This window comes from Hippocampus bargibanti, linkage group LG22 (genome assembly GCF_051943395.1).
Source record: "Hippocampus bargibanti isolate YZ-2025 linkage group LG22, ASM5194339v1, whole genome shotgun sequence".
NCBI classification, from domain to species: domain Eukaryota; kingdom Metazoa; phylum Chordata; class Actinopteri; order Syngnathiformes; family Syngnathidae; genus Hippocampus; species Hippocampus bargibanti.
Window position 1 is genome coordinate 6810713 of NC_142755.1, and position 16317 is coordinate 6827029.

Here is a 16317-nt window from a genome sequence, read left to right on the forward strand (position 1 = left end):
AACAGATACCTAGCTAGATAGCCAGCTAGCTATCTAGCCAGCTAGATAGTGAATATATAGCTAGCTTGATAGCTAGCTACCAGGCAGATAGCTAATAGATAGAAAAAAGCTAGCAAATAATACTAATAATAATACTACTAATAATAATAATTTAATTTCTCAGCGCCTTTCAAAACTCTCAAGGTCACTTTATAGTCACAGGATAAGTTTTTCTGTGGGTGAGTAGCGGCAGTCACGAGCGCCAGCGTTCACTCAACAAGAATTAGTTAACACTATTTTAGAATTAGTTAACCCATAACAATTACAAACAGAAAACTGCCAAGGTGTGAATAAGCCTCAAAAATAAGTATTTTCAATAAAATTGGAAATATTTATTATTAAATATTTTGAGGCCAAATTCCACAGGCAAATCGATAGCCAACAGATACCTAGCTAGATAGCCAGCTAGCTAGCTAGATAGTGAATATATAGCTAGCTTGATAGCTAGCTACCCAGGCAGATAGCTAATAGATAGAAAAAAGCTAGCAAATAATACTAATAATACTACTACTAATAATAATAATTTAATTTCTAAGCGCCTTTCAAAACTCTCAAGGTCACTTTATAGTCACAGGATAAGTTTTTCTGTGGGTGAGTAGCGGCAGCCACACGCGCCAGCGTTCACTCAACCCGCAAGTAACTCAAATACTGTAGATGGAAAGCTAATAGATAGCCAGCTATCTATAATCTATAATAATAATAATAATAATAATAATAATAATATCCAGCCAGCTAAATATCCAAATAGCTAGCTCGCTAGAAAGCCAGTACAGTATGAACCTAACACAACAACTACCATGTATTGTAAGACGTAATAATAATAATAATAATAATAATAATAATAATAATAATAATAATAAATTTCATTTTAAGCGCCTTTCAAAGCTCTCGAAGGACACTTTACAGTCACAGACAAGCATAGGTACTAAATAAATAAAATACAATCACAAATAGAACACAATAAATAAAATACAGGTCACAGTCACAGGATAGGTTTTTCTATGGGTGAGTAGCGGCAGCCACGTGCACCAGCATTCACTCAAAAAGATAGAAATTAATAGTATTAGCTAATAAATAGCTAATACATAGGTATCGAGATAGTTAGCTGGCTATCTAGCTAGCTAGCTAGCTAATTCCTGACTCAAATAGCTAGGTAGCTAGCTATATGGCTAATTGATAGCAAGCTAGCTAGATAGCTAATATGAAATATAATTGTAAATTTTTAGTTTGGAAAAAAACGCTCATGTGCTATTTTGTTTTATTTTTTGTAATAAAGACACACAACAGTGATAACCATGACAGTTATTTCAGTTTTGTTTTTTTTTACTCCTGCTTGCCAAGTTTTGGTTTGGACAACCTCGAGGAGACCAACCTTGCGGATCCAGCATGACGTGTCTGTGGGCAAGGTGGGCAAGGCGCCCCTTTTCCTTCTTGCCGAAAAGGCGACCGATAGACGACTTGATGCCTTTTTTCTTGGGCTGTTTGTGCAGAGAGTCCTGGCTGCTGGCCACGCTGCTCAGGGTGCCTTCCGCGTCCACCCTGCAAGGACGGGGGAGGGGTCATAAGGAGCTTTGGCGATCGATAATGTGATTTTAGAGTCTCGCGTACCCCCGGGCGTCGTTGTGCGAGGACGTCGGGAGGGTGCGTGTCATCCGGGCGGTGCGCGGGGTGGCGGGCGGCGAGGTCTCGCATTGGATGGTGGCCTTGTCCTCGCGTCCGTCTTCTTCCACCGCCGCGATCTGAAGGGCGGATTGTCAATACAGTGATACCTTGGTTTACGAACCCCTTGGCTTACGAACTTTTCGGTTTACGAACGTTCAATTTATGACAATTTTACCTTGGTATACGAACTGTTTTCGGGATACACGCCTCAATGCGTTCTTCTAACAACAAAATGGCAGCCCAATGTTTTTACGCCTCTATTCCCCGCCCCTAGTCTTCAGTTAAAGCCACATGATTGGTTAAGAACGCAGCAGTGAGGGGCGGTGGGGTTTACAGATAGAGAGAGAGTGAAGCCGTTCTCTAAATAGAAAATGGCTGCCGACTTTTTTTGTCCTCTATTCCCCGCCCCCAGTCTTCGGTTAAAGCCACGTGATTGGTCAAGAACACAGCAGTGAGGGGAGGTGGTTTAAACATTAAAGAGACAGGCAGACGGCCGTGAGAGTTTCAACTTGCAGAGTGTAGACTGCAAGGTTAAAATATCCCATCAATCATGTTCCACAAACAACCCGCATAAGCCGTCTGTACACTTGATGCAAGATGCTATCAACCCAGCTAAACAGAACACAATTGATGAGGAAATTGGTAAAATGATCGCAGAGAAAGCAGCTACAAAGGATCATTCCTCAAGATGGTGAAAGAAGATTACGTTCCTCATCAAGTGTTTAATGCTGAGGAAACCCGCCACTCCATTCAATAGCCATCAACGACCATCACAATGGTAAATAACTCGACTTTATTATTATCCAGTACAGTTTATTTATTTAATTATAATACCATAGCACATTTATTATACATAAAATAAGGTATATTTTGTGTAGTTTTAAGGCTTAGAAAATAATGTACGGAAATGGATTATTTTAATGGTTTCCTATGAGAAATTAATTTTTGGGATACACACTTTTCGTTTTACACACTCTGTCTGGGAACCATTGTGTTCGTAAGCCAAGGTATCACTGTATGTCAATTCCCGGATGTCAATGATGGGGGAGGGCGGGGGTGTACCTTTCTCCTGTGCTTGCGTAAATCGCTGGGCTGTCGGGAGGCCAAGATGGCACCGGAATCAACGTCAGTGTGCAAAAAAAAAAAAAAAAAAAAAAAAAAAAAGCAGGTGTTGCAACTAGCTAGCAGCGACAAAAATATTGACATAAATTGCTCAAACGGGTTCATACCGTACCAGGGTCATGACCCCCATGCGCTCCATGTCCCGGGCGGGGCTGCGGGGGTCCAATTTGGGGGTGGAGCGCCCACTGGGCGGCGAAGAGGACGCCAGGGAGGAGGCGGTGGCCGAAGCCGTGATGGAGGCCCCGTGGGGGTGGTGGTGTTGGTGGTGCATGCGGGCGAGGTTGAGACCCTCCAGGCTAACGCTGGCCACGCGGCTTTCGATTTCCTCGGCGCGAAGCTCAGTTGACTCCTTCTCTTCCTGGATTAGCCTGTGTGGGGAGGGTTGACATTGAAGACTGTGTCTTTTGTGGTGTGTCGCATTATTTGTTTATTGCTGACTTCAAGATGGCGCCGTGAAAGTGGCTGCTTTTACTAGTCACAAGACATTTTTTCTGTGGGTGTGCAGCGGCAGCCACACGCGCCAGCGTTCACTCAACCCGGAAATAACTCAAATCGATAGAAAGCTAGCTAGCTAGCCAATCGATAGCCAACAGATACCTAGCTAGATAGCTAGCCAGCTACATAGCTAATAGATAGCGACCTAGATAGCGACCTTGCAAGCCAGATAGCTAATAGATAGTAATTAGCTAGCAAAGGATAATATTTACAACATCAAAAACAATAATAATAATAACATTAATACTACGACTACTAATAATAATAACAATATTTATAAGCCCCTTTCAAAACTCTCAAGGTCACTTTACAGTCACAGGATGTTTTTTTCTGTGGGTGAGCAGCGGCAGCCACACGCGCCAGCGTTCACTCAACCCGGAAATAATTCAAATCGATAGAAAGCTAGCTAGCTAGCCAATCGATAGCCAACAGATACCAAGCTAGATAGCTAGCCAGCTACATAGCTAATAGATAGCGACCTAGAGAGCGACCTTGCAAGCCAGATAGCTAATAGATAGTAATTAGCTAGCAAAGGATAATATTTACAACATCAAAAACAATAATAATAATAACATTAATACTACTACTACTACTAATAATAACAATATTTATAATCCCCTTTCAAAACTCTCAAGGTCACTTTACAGTCACAGGATGTTTTTTCTGTGGGTGTGCAGCGGTAGCCACACGCGGCAGCGTTCACTCAACCCGGAAATAATTCAAATCGATAGAAAGCTAGCTAGCTAGCCAATCGATAGCCAACAGATACCTAGCTAGAAAGCTAGCCAGCTACATAGCTAATAGATAGCGACCTAGATAGCGACCTTGCAAGCCAGATAGCTAATAGATAGTAATTAGCTAGCAAATGATAATATTTACAACAACATCAAAAACAATAATAATAATAACATTAATACTACTACTACTAATAATAATAACAATATTTATAAGCCCCTTTCAAAACTCTCAAGGTCACTTTACAGTCACAGGATGTTTTTTTCTGTGGGTGTGCAGCGGCAGCCACACGCGCCAGCGTTCACTCAACCCGGAAATAACTCAAATCGATAGAAAGCTAGCTAGCTAGCCAATCGATAGCCAACAGATACCTAGCTAGATAGCTAGCAAGCTACATAGCTAATAGATAGCGACCTAGATAGCGACCTTGCAAGCCAGATAGCTAATAGATAGTAATTAGCTAGCAAAGGATAATATTTACAACAACATCAAAAACAATAATAATAATAACATTAATACTACTAATAATAATAATAATAACAATTTTTATAAGCCCCTTTCAAAACTCTCAAGGTCACTTTACAGTTCCAGGATGTTTTTTCTGTGGGTGTGCAGCGGCAGCCACATGCGCCAGCGTTCACTCAACCCGGAAACAACTCAAATCGATAGAAAGCTAGCTAGCTAGCCAATCGATAGCCAACAGATACCTAGCTAGATAGCTAGCCAGCTACATAGCTAATAGATAGCGACCTAGATAGCTACCTTGCAAGCCAGATAGCTAATAGATAGAAATTAGCTAGCAAATGATATTTACAACAACATCAAAAACAAAAATAATAATAACATTAATACTAATAATAATAATAACAATAAAAACAATATTTATAAGCCCCTTTCAAAACTCTCAAGGTCACTCTACAGTCACAGGATGTTTTTTCTGTGGGTGTGCAGCGGCAGCCACACGCGCCAGCGTTCACTCAACCCGGAAATAACTCAAATCGATAGAAAGCTAGCTAGCTAGCCAATCGATAGCCAACAGATACCTAGCCAGATATGCAGCCAGTGAGATAGTGAATAGATAGCTAGCTAAACAGCTAGCAAGCCAGCCAGATAACTAATAGATAGCAAATAGCTAGCAAATAATAATAATAATAATAATAATAATAATAATAATATCATGGTCACTTTACAGTCACAGGATAAGTTTTTCGACTGCAATCTAATCGAATGGTGGTCCAGGGTGGTCCCACCTACCGGATCTCCTTGTTGATGGCATCCAGCTGCTCCTGAAGCATCATAGCTAACGTTTGGGCGTCCGAATGGCCGCCGGGCGACAGGAGGTCCATGGAGCTAAAGAGCGTCTCATGGTCGTCGTCGTCCATATCGGACATTTCCGTGTCGCTTTCAAAATGGTGGCCGGTGCCGCCCAGCTGCTGCGAGCGCCACTCTTGCTCGCTTAACGACTTGGCCTTGCGAACAAAAATGGAGGTCACCAGTGTTTGGATGGAGCGTTTGGTGCTATGTAAAAATACGAAATTCTTGATGTTACCTTGGTTTCGCGCAGGCCCACCCGACCTCGCCTGGGCCTGCGGATGACTTTGGCTGAGCGGTAGTGGTCCGACTGGGTTTCGGCCAAGGACCCCAAGGAGAACCGGAGCTCGCCAGAAGTGTCCAGGTGGGAGCTGCTGAAGGTCACAGCAGGTTGAGGGAACCAAATTGAAGAATGTAGAAGGGGGCAAGGGGGGACTAACCGTGACATGGTGGGCTCCGTGAGGGATCCCGCCCTCAATCTGAACTGGTCCAGCTCCAACCGCAGTTTTTCAATTTCCTCCGCCAAATGCGTCTGCAGTGAAAAATTTAAAAAGTATGATTTTTTTTCCCCCTAGAACATCTGGTCATATATCCATGAAGGTCACCTTCTCATGCAAGGACTCCTCATACTGCTTTCTGTAGCCCTCTGAGTCTTGGATCAGTAAATTCTAGAGACACCCACCCCAAAATAAAAACCCATGTGAGAAGAAAACGTGGGAGGGAGGGAATCGTGTGGTCAGGAGAAGAACCTTCTCTTCCAGAGCCGCCATGCGTTCCTTCAAGTGAAGCTGCAAACGCTCGTTGGATTCGGTGAGGAGTCGGATCTACCGTGTCCGAAAGTCGCTTGTTGTGCTCCTCGTTCATCTTCTCTCGTTGGCGAGCCTGCGGTAGATGGAGACCGAGGAGATAAGCGACGGACGGGTCACCCAGCGGCGAGCTAGTCGTTGTCACCCGTAGAAGCTCCTGGTTTTTCTCCTCCAGCTGACATTCCAGATGGCGCATGCGTTCCTCGATGTTGCCGTGACGTTCTTCTGCCTGTAAGGTGACCCAACGGGACACATTTTCACAAAATGTCGGTGGTGTTGGACAGTCTGCGGCTGGATGGATGCCGATGCATATGTGGATCGGTGGCGGCTTGGAATTGAAGCGGATTTACAGTACATGGCACAGGAGATCTCTTTTGGTCAATGGATGCTCCAGCGTTGTATTTGCTTTCAACATTTAGCTAGTAGCAGACGTGCACATTTCACCTTGATCCCTGATACATCGGTGAAAAGGACACTTTGATCCTCTCCTCTGTCATCTACAAATGCTTCTTATGAATAAGAGGGAGCAGAAAGTGCTTAGGATTGAATTACTGTCTGCATCTTTTGTGTTGTGTCACATTATTCCGTTTTTTTGTTGTTGTTTTGACTTCAAGATGGCGCCACGAGAGTGGCTGCCTTTACAGCAGCTCCTGTATTTTGTTTTTCTACTTCTTCCTTTCCTCACTTTGCTGCTGTGACATGTAAATTTCTCCATTGCGAGACTAATAAAAGGTAAATACAATCCAATCCAAACAGCGTTAGCGCAGAGCGCCGATGCGCATGTTGAACGGTCGCAGCTTGGAATTGAAGCGGATTTACGTAGGACAGGAGATGTGAGGCAATCTCTTTTTGTCAATGGATGGGACAGCTTTGTGTTCGCGTTCAACATTTAGCTTGTAGCAGACGTGCGCATTTCACCATGACATCCCTGATCCACTAGTGAAAAGGAGGCTTTGATCCTCTCCTGTTTCATCTAGAACTGCTTCATACAACAAAGAGGGTGTAAAAAAGTGCTTAAGATTGAATGACTGTGTGTTTGTATTGTCATATTATTATTGTTTGATTTTTTTTTTTACTTCAAGATGGCGCCACGAGAGTGGCTGCCTTTACAGCACCTCCTGTATTTTGTTTTTCTACTTCTTCCTTTCATTTCCTCTTGCATCACTTTGCTGCTGTGACATGTAAATTTCTCCACTGCGAGACAAATAAAGGCCAATCCAATCCAATCCAAAGCAAAAATCCAATTTTGAAGTGGAAATGTGGATAAATGAAGCAGGAATTGTATAAAAAGATGTTGTTGGCCACCTTGGTTAGCGCGGCAATCCTCTGAGCTAGCTCAGCCTCCACCTCGGGAAGCGTCTCGGCCTTGCGCATGGTCTGCTGGAGCTTCTGCTCGGCCAGCTCCAGCCTCTCTTGCAGCTGCCGGTTCTTCTCCTCCATCTGTGATGAACCAAAATGGAAGCAAAAAGGGGGCGAGAGGTGCTTTCGACAAAATGGCCGGCGGGTTGGAACGAGACGCACCTGCCTGAGGAAAGCCTCCTTATTGGCCAGCTCGTTCTCCAGCTTGTCGTTGATGTCATGCACCGAGGTGGACTCGCGCTGGGCGCTAAGGTAACGTTTCTCCAGCGTGACGATACGCTCTTCCATGTCGTCCTTCTGGCACATGGCCTGTAGGGAAAATCGAGGTCTGTGAAACATCAGGAACACGGCGACCCATCTCAAAGCTTTTTTGTCACCTCTTTGATATCCCGCTGGTATTTGTTATTCATCTCCTCGGACTTGATGAGGTCTTTGCGGGCCGTCTCCAGTTCCTGCTCCACCTCGGAGACACGTGACGACAGCGAGGACATGCGCTCTTTCATTTGCGCCAACTCGTAATTTTGCTTCTCCAGCAGGTCCTGGAGTTCCACCACCTGGCCGGCCTCGCGCGCCGTCTCCAGCGAGCCGTTGGAGAGTCGCTGGCGGAGGTAAAAGGAAGTGAGTGGCGGGTCGCAACGGGGGCGTCGTCGCGGCAACAGACCTTTCCGTGGACCTTGGGTTGCGCCTCGCCCCCTTCCAGGAGGTCGTCGCCGGCTTCGCCCGACGCCACTTTCCTTTGGATGTGAGCATTTTGCTCACGTAAGGCCACGATCTGCAGGAAGGGGGCGCACAAGAGTCACAATCGCCAACACACAGCGGGATTTGTACATTTCATTACAGTAATCCCTCGTTTTTCACTGTTAATAAGGACCATGACCACCCGCGATAGATGGAAATCAGTGAAGTGGAGTTATAATAATAATACATTTCAATTACAAGCGCCTTTCAAAACTCTCAAGGTCACTTTAAAGTCGCAGGATAAGTTTTACCGTGGGTGAGCAGCGGCAGCCACACGCGCCAGCGTTCACTCAACCCGGAAGTAACTGAAATAGATAGAAAGCGAGCTAGCTAATAGATACCTAGCTATCGAGCTAGCTAGAGATGACATTTACTAAACTGAAAACCTTATTTACTAATTCCTAGCTAGCTAGCGATCTAACTATCTAGCTAGCTACCTATCTAGCATTCTACCTAGCTATCTACCTACTTACCTACCTACCTACCTACCTATCTCGCTCACGAATTTATTCAGCAATTGATAATATGACGTAGAGCGCCATTCCTGAACTTATTCAGGTTTTGGTTTTTCTTACTTGGGTGCCAATAAAGTACTGGCCAGAACTCTGGCAATGTTTTGCCCTTCCACAAGGGGGCAGATTTTCCCTTTTTTCCATGTTGGCGCTTTGTTCAAGCTTCAGCTTTTATTAATGCACTACATAAACCAATATGTATGTATTGCATTGTATTTTGGACATCTGCCCCCATTTCAAACTCCTATAACTCCAGATTATTATATTTAGGAATTAAAGTTTTTATGGTGAATAAGAAGATAGTCTAAGGTTTCTTAAACTGCATTGAATATTTATGTCGTCCAAAAACTCAATATTCTATGGGTCTTAGAATTTGAGTGACAATGACAAAAACCCTGGCACCGGAGTGGACACATTTATGCACATCGTCTGGCAGTGAATGAGTTAAATTATCAGGACGAGTTTGCCTACTTCCTGGTTGGCTGCCGTAAGCTCCTCCTCCAAGGCGGACACCCTCTCCAGTGACACGCGCAGTCGCTCGCGCACCTATGAAACAAATATTTTCAATTTCCATTTCATCGTTTGACCGCGAATTTTGCGCCACGCACCTTCTCATCGAGGGCTTTGTGGTGTTCAAACAAGGACTTGAGAGCCTTCAGGACCTCCACCTCGCTGGAGACGCCAGAAGGAGATTGCGCCTGCCTTTTGACTACCGTCATGCGCAACGAGCGTTCGTGCCGCGACACCAAACATTCCAGGTGCTCCAATAGCAACTGCGCACAAAACGAACACTCATTATTTTTATTTTTTATTATAAAAAATTAAAAATGTAGAAGGGGAGGGGATGTAAGCACACCCTGGTGTTGTTCCTCTCGGCCTTCAACTCCGAGATCTCCTCCTCCTTCTCCAGCAGTTGCTCCCGGCAAGCGTTGAGCTCCTTGGTGAGGGACGCGAACTCCTGAATGGGAATGATCACATGTCAGGCAAGAGGCCAAAGCATCACCATGGTGATGGAGGGGGGGGTAGTGGAGATGGGTGGGGGGGGGGCACGAACAAGAAGATGAGCAGCAGTACGTCGGGTTTAATTGAATAAAAGACTCCCGAGAGATTCTCGCTCGTCACATTATGCCGAATTCGATTGAGGAGATGGAATCTTGACATATGCTAGCCACCCCTCAACCCCCGGAACTTGTTTTGGGCCTGTTAGCGGTTGCTAGACACGGGACGCGACCCGACCGCAAGTGACCTCAATTGTGGCAGACCCCTAACGTGAATTTGAAACAAACGTTATGGGACGATAAAAATCCCCAATGTAGGTGAATCGGTCGCGGCTTGGAATTGAAGCGGATTTACAGTACGTGGGAAAATCTCTTTTCGGCAGCGTTGGTATTCATGCGGGTCTAACATGCAGTGTTCCCCCAAAAGTTACTGTGGGCCTCAATTCAGACAATTCCCTCCAGAGAGCCGATGCGTATGTCGCGGCTTGGAATTGAAGCGAATTTACATGGGAAAGCAGATGTGAGACAATCTCTTTTCGGCAGCGTTGTTATTCATGCGGGTCTAACATGCAGTGTTTCCCCCAAAAGTTACTGTGGGCCTCAATTCAGACAAACCATTCCCTCCAGAGAGCCGATGCGTATGTCGCGGCTTGGAATTGAAGCGAATTTACGTGGGAAAGGAGATGTGAGACAATCTCTTTTCGGCAGCGTTGTTATTCATGCGGGTCTAACATGCAGTGTTTCCCCCAAAAGTTACTGTGGGCCTCAATTCAGACAAACCATTCCCTCCAGAGAGCCGATGCGTATGTCGCGGCTTGGAATTGAAGCGAATTTACGTGGGAAAGGAGATGTGAGACAATCTCTTTTCGGCAGCGTTGTTATTCATGCGGGTCTAACATGCAGTGTTTCTCCCAAAAGTTACTCTGGGCCTCAATTCAGACAATTGCCCCCAGAGAGCCGATGCGTATGTTGCGGCTTGGAATTGAAGCGGATTCACAGTACATGGGACAAGCGATGTCAATGTCTTTTCGTCAATGGATGCTACAGCTTCGTGTTTGCTTTCAACATTTTGCTTGTAGCAGACGTGCACATTCCACCATGACGTCCCTGATCCACCGGTGAAATGGAGGCTTTGATCCTCTCCTCTTTCTAGAACTGCTTCATGCAACAAAGAGGGTGCAGAAAGTGCTTAAGATTGTGTTTTGTCACATTATGTTATTCTTTTGACTTCAAGATGGCACCGCGAGAGTTGCTGTTTTTACACTAGCTCCTGTATTTTGTTTTTCTACTTCTTTTCCTTTCCTCTTACTTTCATCACTTTGCTGCTGTGGAATGTAAATTTCTCCACTGCCAGACTAATAAAGGCTAATCCAATCCAATCTAATCAACAAATAAATAAATATCCAATGATACAGACCAATACAATGTGATATCAAAGTGTTCCAAAAGGATGACTTGAAATAATAAAAAAAGTATACAACAGGGCTAAAAAAGTGCCTTCTCCTGCTGGGGCTTTGCCAAATTCCCTTCTGGGGGGGGGGGGGGGGGGGTGTTACGGAGAGACGGCGCCTTGCCAGGAAAGCCTCCTGAAAGCTCAAAGCGCTGCCGAGTCGTGTGTCAAGAGTTGCCAACTCCACCTCAAGTGCCACAGTTGGACGGGCAAGCGGCCCAAAAACAAAAATAAATCAACCCAAAAAAAAAAAATAATAATTATAATAAGAAAGACAACTCTGGAGGAGGGGGGGGGGGGGTTCTAAGCCCTAAATCGGGATGTCGAACGGTCGTTTAGAAAGTCGAAGATGGGACATTTAAATGGAAACGTACGTCCTTCCCATAGGGTCGCTTAGATATTCAATAGGTGGGTGGAAAAATAAAAAAATAGAAATAATACAGTGATGCCTCAGCTTACAAACACTTTAGCTTTTACTTTACGAACGTTAAATTCACGAGAATATAATCTTGACATACAAACTAGTTTTTTGGCGGATGAACCAAACCACACAGCGCTACGGTGGCTGGCGGACTAGTTTTTGTCACCCCCTTTGAGTGCAGTTGTGGTTTGTTATCGAGTGGAGTACTTTTGCTAATATGGGACTGAAAAAGACCCCAACACAGGCTCGAGTTAAGCCAAATTGGACACAATAGAAAATTATTGTCCAGAACCAGAAGGAGATAATTGCAAAACACCAACGAGGTGTGCGTTTGTGTGATTTAGCGTCCCAGTACCACGATGCTAAGTCGACCATTGCTACGTGTGGCTAAGGGTGTATCTGTGTTGTCTAAGGCAGTGATTTTCAACCACTGTGCCGCGGTACACTAGTGTGCCGTGAGAGATCGTCAGGTGTGCCGTGAGAAACTATTCAATGCCCCTTTTTCAAATGTAAAATTTTACAAACATTTATTAATCATTTTCTGCCAATATTATGTCATTGTCCTGTGTCCGTGCTGAAAAGACTGGATCAAAAAAGGTTGAAAAACACTGGTCTAAGCAACAGTCTAGGCCAGGGGTCGGGAACCTATGGCTCGCGAGCCATATATGGCTCTTTTGTTGATTGCATATGGCTCGCCGAAAAAACTAAATACAGTAAAGTCTCGTTATATCGATATCGGATATATCGATAGTCCCGGTTATATCGATACTATTTCTATGCACGCACGGAGAAAATTACATGCAAAAGGGTCGGATATATCGATAGTCCCGGTTATATCGATAGTCCCGGTTATATCGATATTTTTTCGGACTCCCTTGAATATCGATATAACGAGACTTTACTGTACATATTGTTGTTTTTTTCCCCTTTGGCGGAAAGCGCAATTTTGATTGGATGACACTGACCTAGAATGGCCGAAAGCGCCATTTTGATTGGATGATAGAGGCCGTCATGTTGAAACAGGTAAACGCCCCTTTAAATGAGCCCAACCAGTGCACTTCAGCGTGAATGCACCGGAGCATTAGAGGAGAGAAAATGTTCTGATTCTAATTTCCAATGAAACAATACCATCGATGAAACAGTCGAATGTCAGTGACATTTTAACAAGCCTCATGTTAACGTTAGCATCGACATACTTCTGCGAGAAATAGATTGCAGATAGCAAGTGTGGAATCTTATGAGCCGTGTGCAGGCTAGCTAGCAGTAACTTCGCCTCTGGACCGGCAAATTGAATTTCATTCCGATCGTTTGCCTGGATTTTTACCAATCACGAGGAACGGAAAACCATTCATGTTAACGGTGAGTACTATCACAAAGTTATTTTAAATAATACATTCTGATATTTTAGTATATTATATATATTATTATTATATATTAAATAATACATTTTGATATTTAAGTGGTCGCGCGTGCGCGCATGTGTGTGTGTGTGTGTGCGCGCGCACGCGAGCGTTTGTATGTGCGCGCGCGTGCACTGAAAAACATTTCTAAATATTTTACTTTTATGGCTTTTTTAGTCAAAAAGGTTCCCGTTCCCTGGTCTAGGCAATAGACAGGGTTGGAAAACTTCTGTTGATTTGGATTAACAAAAAGCAGCTAGCAGGGGAAAATATGAGTGAGGGTATTATCGCCGAGAAAGCACTGCAACTTCATTCGGATATCATCAAGAGGCAACTGCATCAACGACCATCACAAAGGTAAATAAAACGACTATATTCTACAGTACAGTTTATTTCTTTCATTATAATACAATAGCACATATATTCTACATAAAATAAGTTATATTTTGTGTAGTTTTAAGGCTTATTTAGTCGAAAATTATGTTTTATGGGGACCTGGGAACGGATTATTCTCATTTTAATGGTTTCTTATGGGAAATAAATGTTTGGAAGACAAACTTTTTACCTTACACACACTTTTTTGGAACCAATTAAGTTTGTAAACTGAGGTATCACTGTATTTTGTGTAGTTTTAAAGCTTATTTAGTCAAAAATTACGTTTTATGGAGACCTGAGAATGTATTATTCTCATTTTAATCGTTTCTTATGGGAAATTAATGTTTGGAAGACACACTTTCTGGGAACCAATTAAGTTCGTAAACTGAGGTATCACTGTAATGCATTCGACCTAATGCAACACACGCGACGATGTCACTTTTCTTAACTGCAACGCCTCGGGGAGAAAGAAAAAGGCAATCTTCTTGGCAGCATTCCGCCACGTTGGTCGCCATAGCAACCGACCGCAGCTCTGTTACCATGGCAAAGCGCCGAGCCTCTTTCTTGCAGACTCAGGTTTGGAAGTTTGTTGGGGAATAATTTAAAGCAATTTGTAAACTTTTAGGGCCTGTTAGGGGTGGTCTTGTATCTGCTTGATATCAATATTGGTATCGGTATTGGTATCGATACTCGACCATCCTAAAAGTCAAGTCAGTGCTTTTCCTGATGAAAATGGGGCATTTCAAAAAGTGCCCCGAATGCACCACATCATCTTGTAAGGGTTCCAAGCATGCATAGTTTAGCTAAATGAACGCTAGTGGAAGGAATTTTTGCTAGTGTTCAATTAACACAACCCAACAGAGAATGTACTTCCTGAGGCTGCTAAAGAAGCATGGCCTGCCACAGGAGTTGCTGCAACATTTCTACACTGCTGTCATCGAATCCATCCTGTGTTCTTCCATCACCGTTTGGTTCGGGGTCACCCCAAAAATGGACAAAATCCGACTTCAACGGTCAGTTCGAACGGCGGAAAAAACTCATTGGTACCGCCCCACCCACTCTCGAGGACTTGCACACTGCAAGAATCCAAACTAGGGTGCGGAAAATCATACTGGACCTTCCGCACCCTGCCCACCACCTTTTCCAGCTACTCCCCTCAGGCAGGTGCTACCGATCCATGCGCACCAAATCCAGCAGACATTTAAACAGCTTCTTCCCCCAAGCCATTAACTCTTTGAACAGTAGCCCAAATTGAACTGTATAGTGCTTCTTTGCAATTTTTTGATGATGATACTAGTGCAGCGTGTTCGACCGGAAACAAATTCCTTGTGTGTTCTACATACTTGGTAATAAAGATGATTCTGATTCTGATTAGCGGAAGGAATTTCCGACAAAGCTAACTGTTTAGCATAGCGAGGATAAGGAAGCACAAGGAAGGAGGGGCAAAAGAGGAGGGGGGGGGGCGACAATGGTTCTCGCAGTCCAAAGCTCCCTCATCCTTTTAATCGCGATGGGATTCAAAGTGGGTCAAACTGCATTGCCCATCTGCCCGGCGTGGATTTTAAAACGCTGATTAAAAAAAAAAAAAAAAAAAAATAGGTCAAATGCCTTCGAACGACTAGCGCAGTCAAGAGAGCAACGTCGTCACGCAAACAAAACAAAAAGGTCAACGGTTTCCAATCGCCGCATCGATCACGTTTGCCCTCGTTCGCACTTTGACCGCGTCAGGCAGCTGTGCTTAATGGAGCCCAAATGTCAATCTGTGGCGTTGACGTTTGATTGACGGCTGTCACACAAATAGCCATTTTGGGGTTCAAGGTCGAGGGATCTTTTGGACACCCTTTTTGGCTCCATTCAATAAGCTGTCTAGCTGTTAGCTATCTGGCTATCTATTATCTAGTTACAGTAAAGTCTCGTTATATCGATATTCAAGGGAGTCCGAAAAAATATCGATATAACCGGGACTATCGATATATCCGACCCTGTTTGCATGTAATTTTATCCGTGCGTGCATAGAAATAGTATCGATATAACCGGGACTATCGATATATCCGATATCGATATAACGAGACTTTACTGTATTTGCTATCCATTAGCTAGCTATCTTTCTATGTATTTGAGTTACTTTGGGGTTGAGTGAACGCTAGTGCATGTGGCTGCCGCTGCTCACCTACAGAAAAACTTAATCCTCTGACTGTAAAGTGACCTTGAGAGTTTTGAAAGGCGCTTAGAAATGTAACGTCGGCAAATTGGCGTTTTCATGTTTATTATGTTTGTTAAAGTCATTATAAGTGCCTTGCATGCTGGGTCCGAGAGGACAGTAATTTCATCTGTGCTGTATGTCATACATATTAGCATATTTGACAATAAAGCTGACTTTGACTTTGAAATTTATTATTATTATTATTATCAAGGTGTCGCTGAGAAATATATGATTGAGTTAAAACGCAGAGTTTACATTCAAGAACATCTGTTAGCTTGATGCTAACGCTAACTGCAAAGCATTTAAAATGGGTAATAACGAGTAGCTGTGTGCGAATAAGACGCCGTGACAAAAGTGCTAGCGGCTACATAGCCTGTTCAAATTTATGTCCCTAATTTTGGTTCCTCAGGTGGGAAATCAGGAAATATTCTGTGATTGGCGCGACTTTTTGGGTGCTACGCTAGCTCACCCCCTTTTGACCTCAACACACCTGAGACGAACCAGGATAAGAACAAAACAACTTGTGGGATTATGAAATTGAGGAGGAGGGGGTTTCAAACTCGGATCTTTGCTCACCAAATGACATACAAAAGGAATTTAGTCCAATGTTTTTTTTTTTTCAAATGGCAACGATCAAACCAAAAATAAATGTTCTTCAAATGAATGCTAATCAACGCTAACATTTACATTT

The 16317-nt window shown here is 43.8% G+C and overlaps 1 protein-coding gene across 1 annotated transcript in view; it reads right to left on the bottom strand.

Moving 5' to 3' along the window:
• Positions 1 to 16317, bottom strand: part of ppfia2 (PTPRF interacting protein alpha 2) — a 53537-nt gene that overhangs the window by 19797 nt on the left and 17423 nt on the right. The window contains 18 exon segments of the mRNA XM_088989285.1: positions 1412 to 1578; positions 1648 to 1778; positions 2764 to 2793; positions 2936 to 3191; positions 5308 to 5522; positions 5603 to 5735; positions 5805 to 5896; positions 5970 to 6032; positions 6114 to 6185; positions 6187 to 6246; positions 6316 to 6399; positions 7476 to 7610; positions 7692 to 7838; positions 7907 to 8128; positions 8191 to 8301; positions 9251 to 9325; positions 9388 to 9552; positions 9636 to 9737. Coding sequence (XP_088845411.1) covers positions 1412 to 1578; positions 1648 to 1778; positions 2764 to 2793; positions 2936 to 3191; positions 5308 to 5522; positions 5603 to 5735; positions 5805 to 5896; positions 5970 to 6032; positions 6114 to 6185; positions 6187 to 6246; positions 6316 to 6399; positions 7476 to 7610; positions 7692 to 7838; positions 7907 to 8128; positions 8191 to 8301; positions 9251 to 9325; positions 9388 to 9552; positions 9636 to 9737 — 2260 coding nt within the window.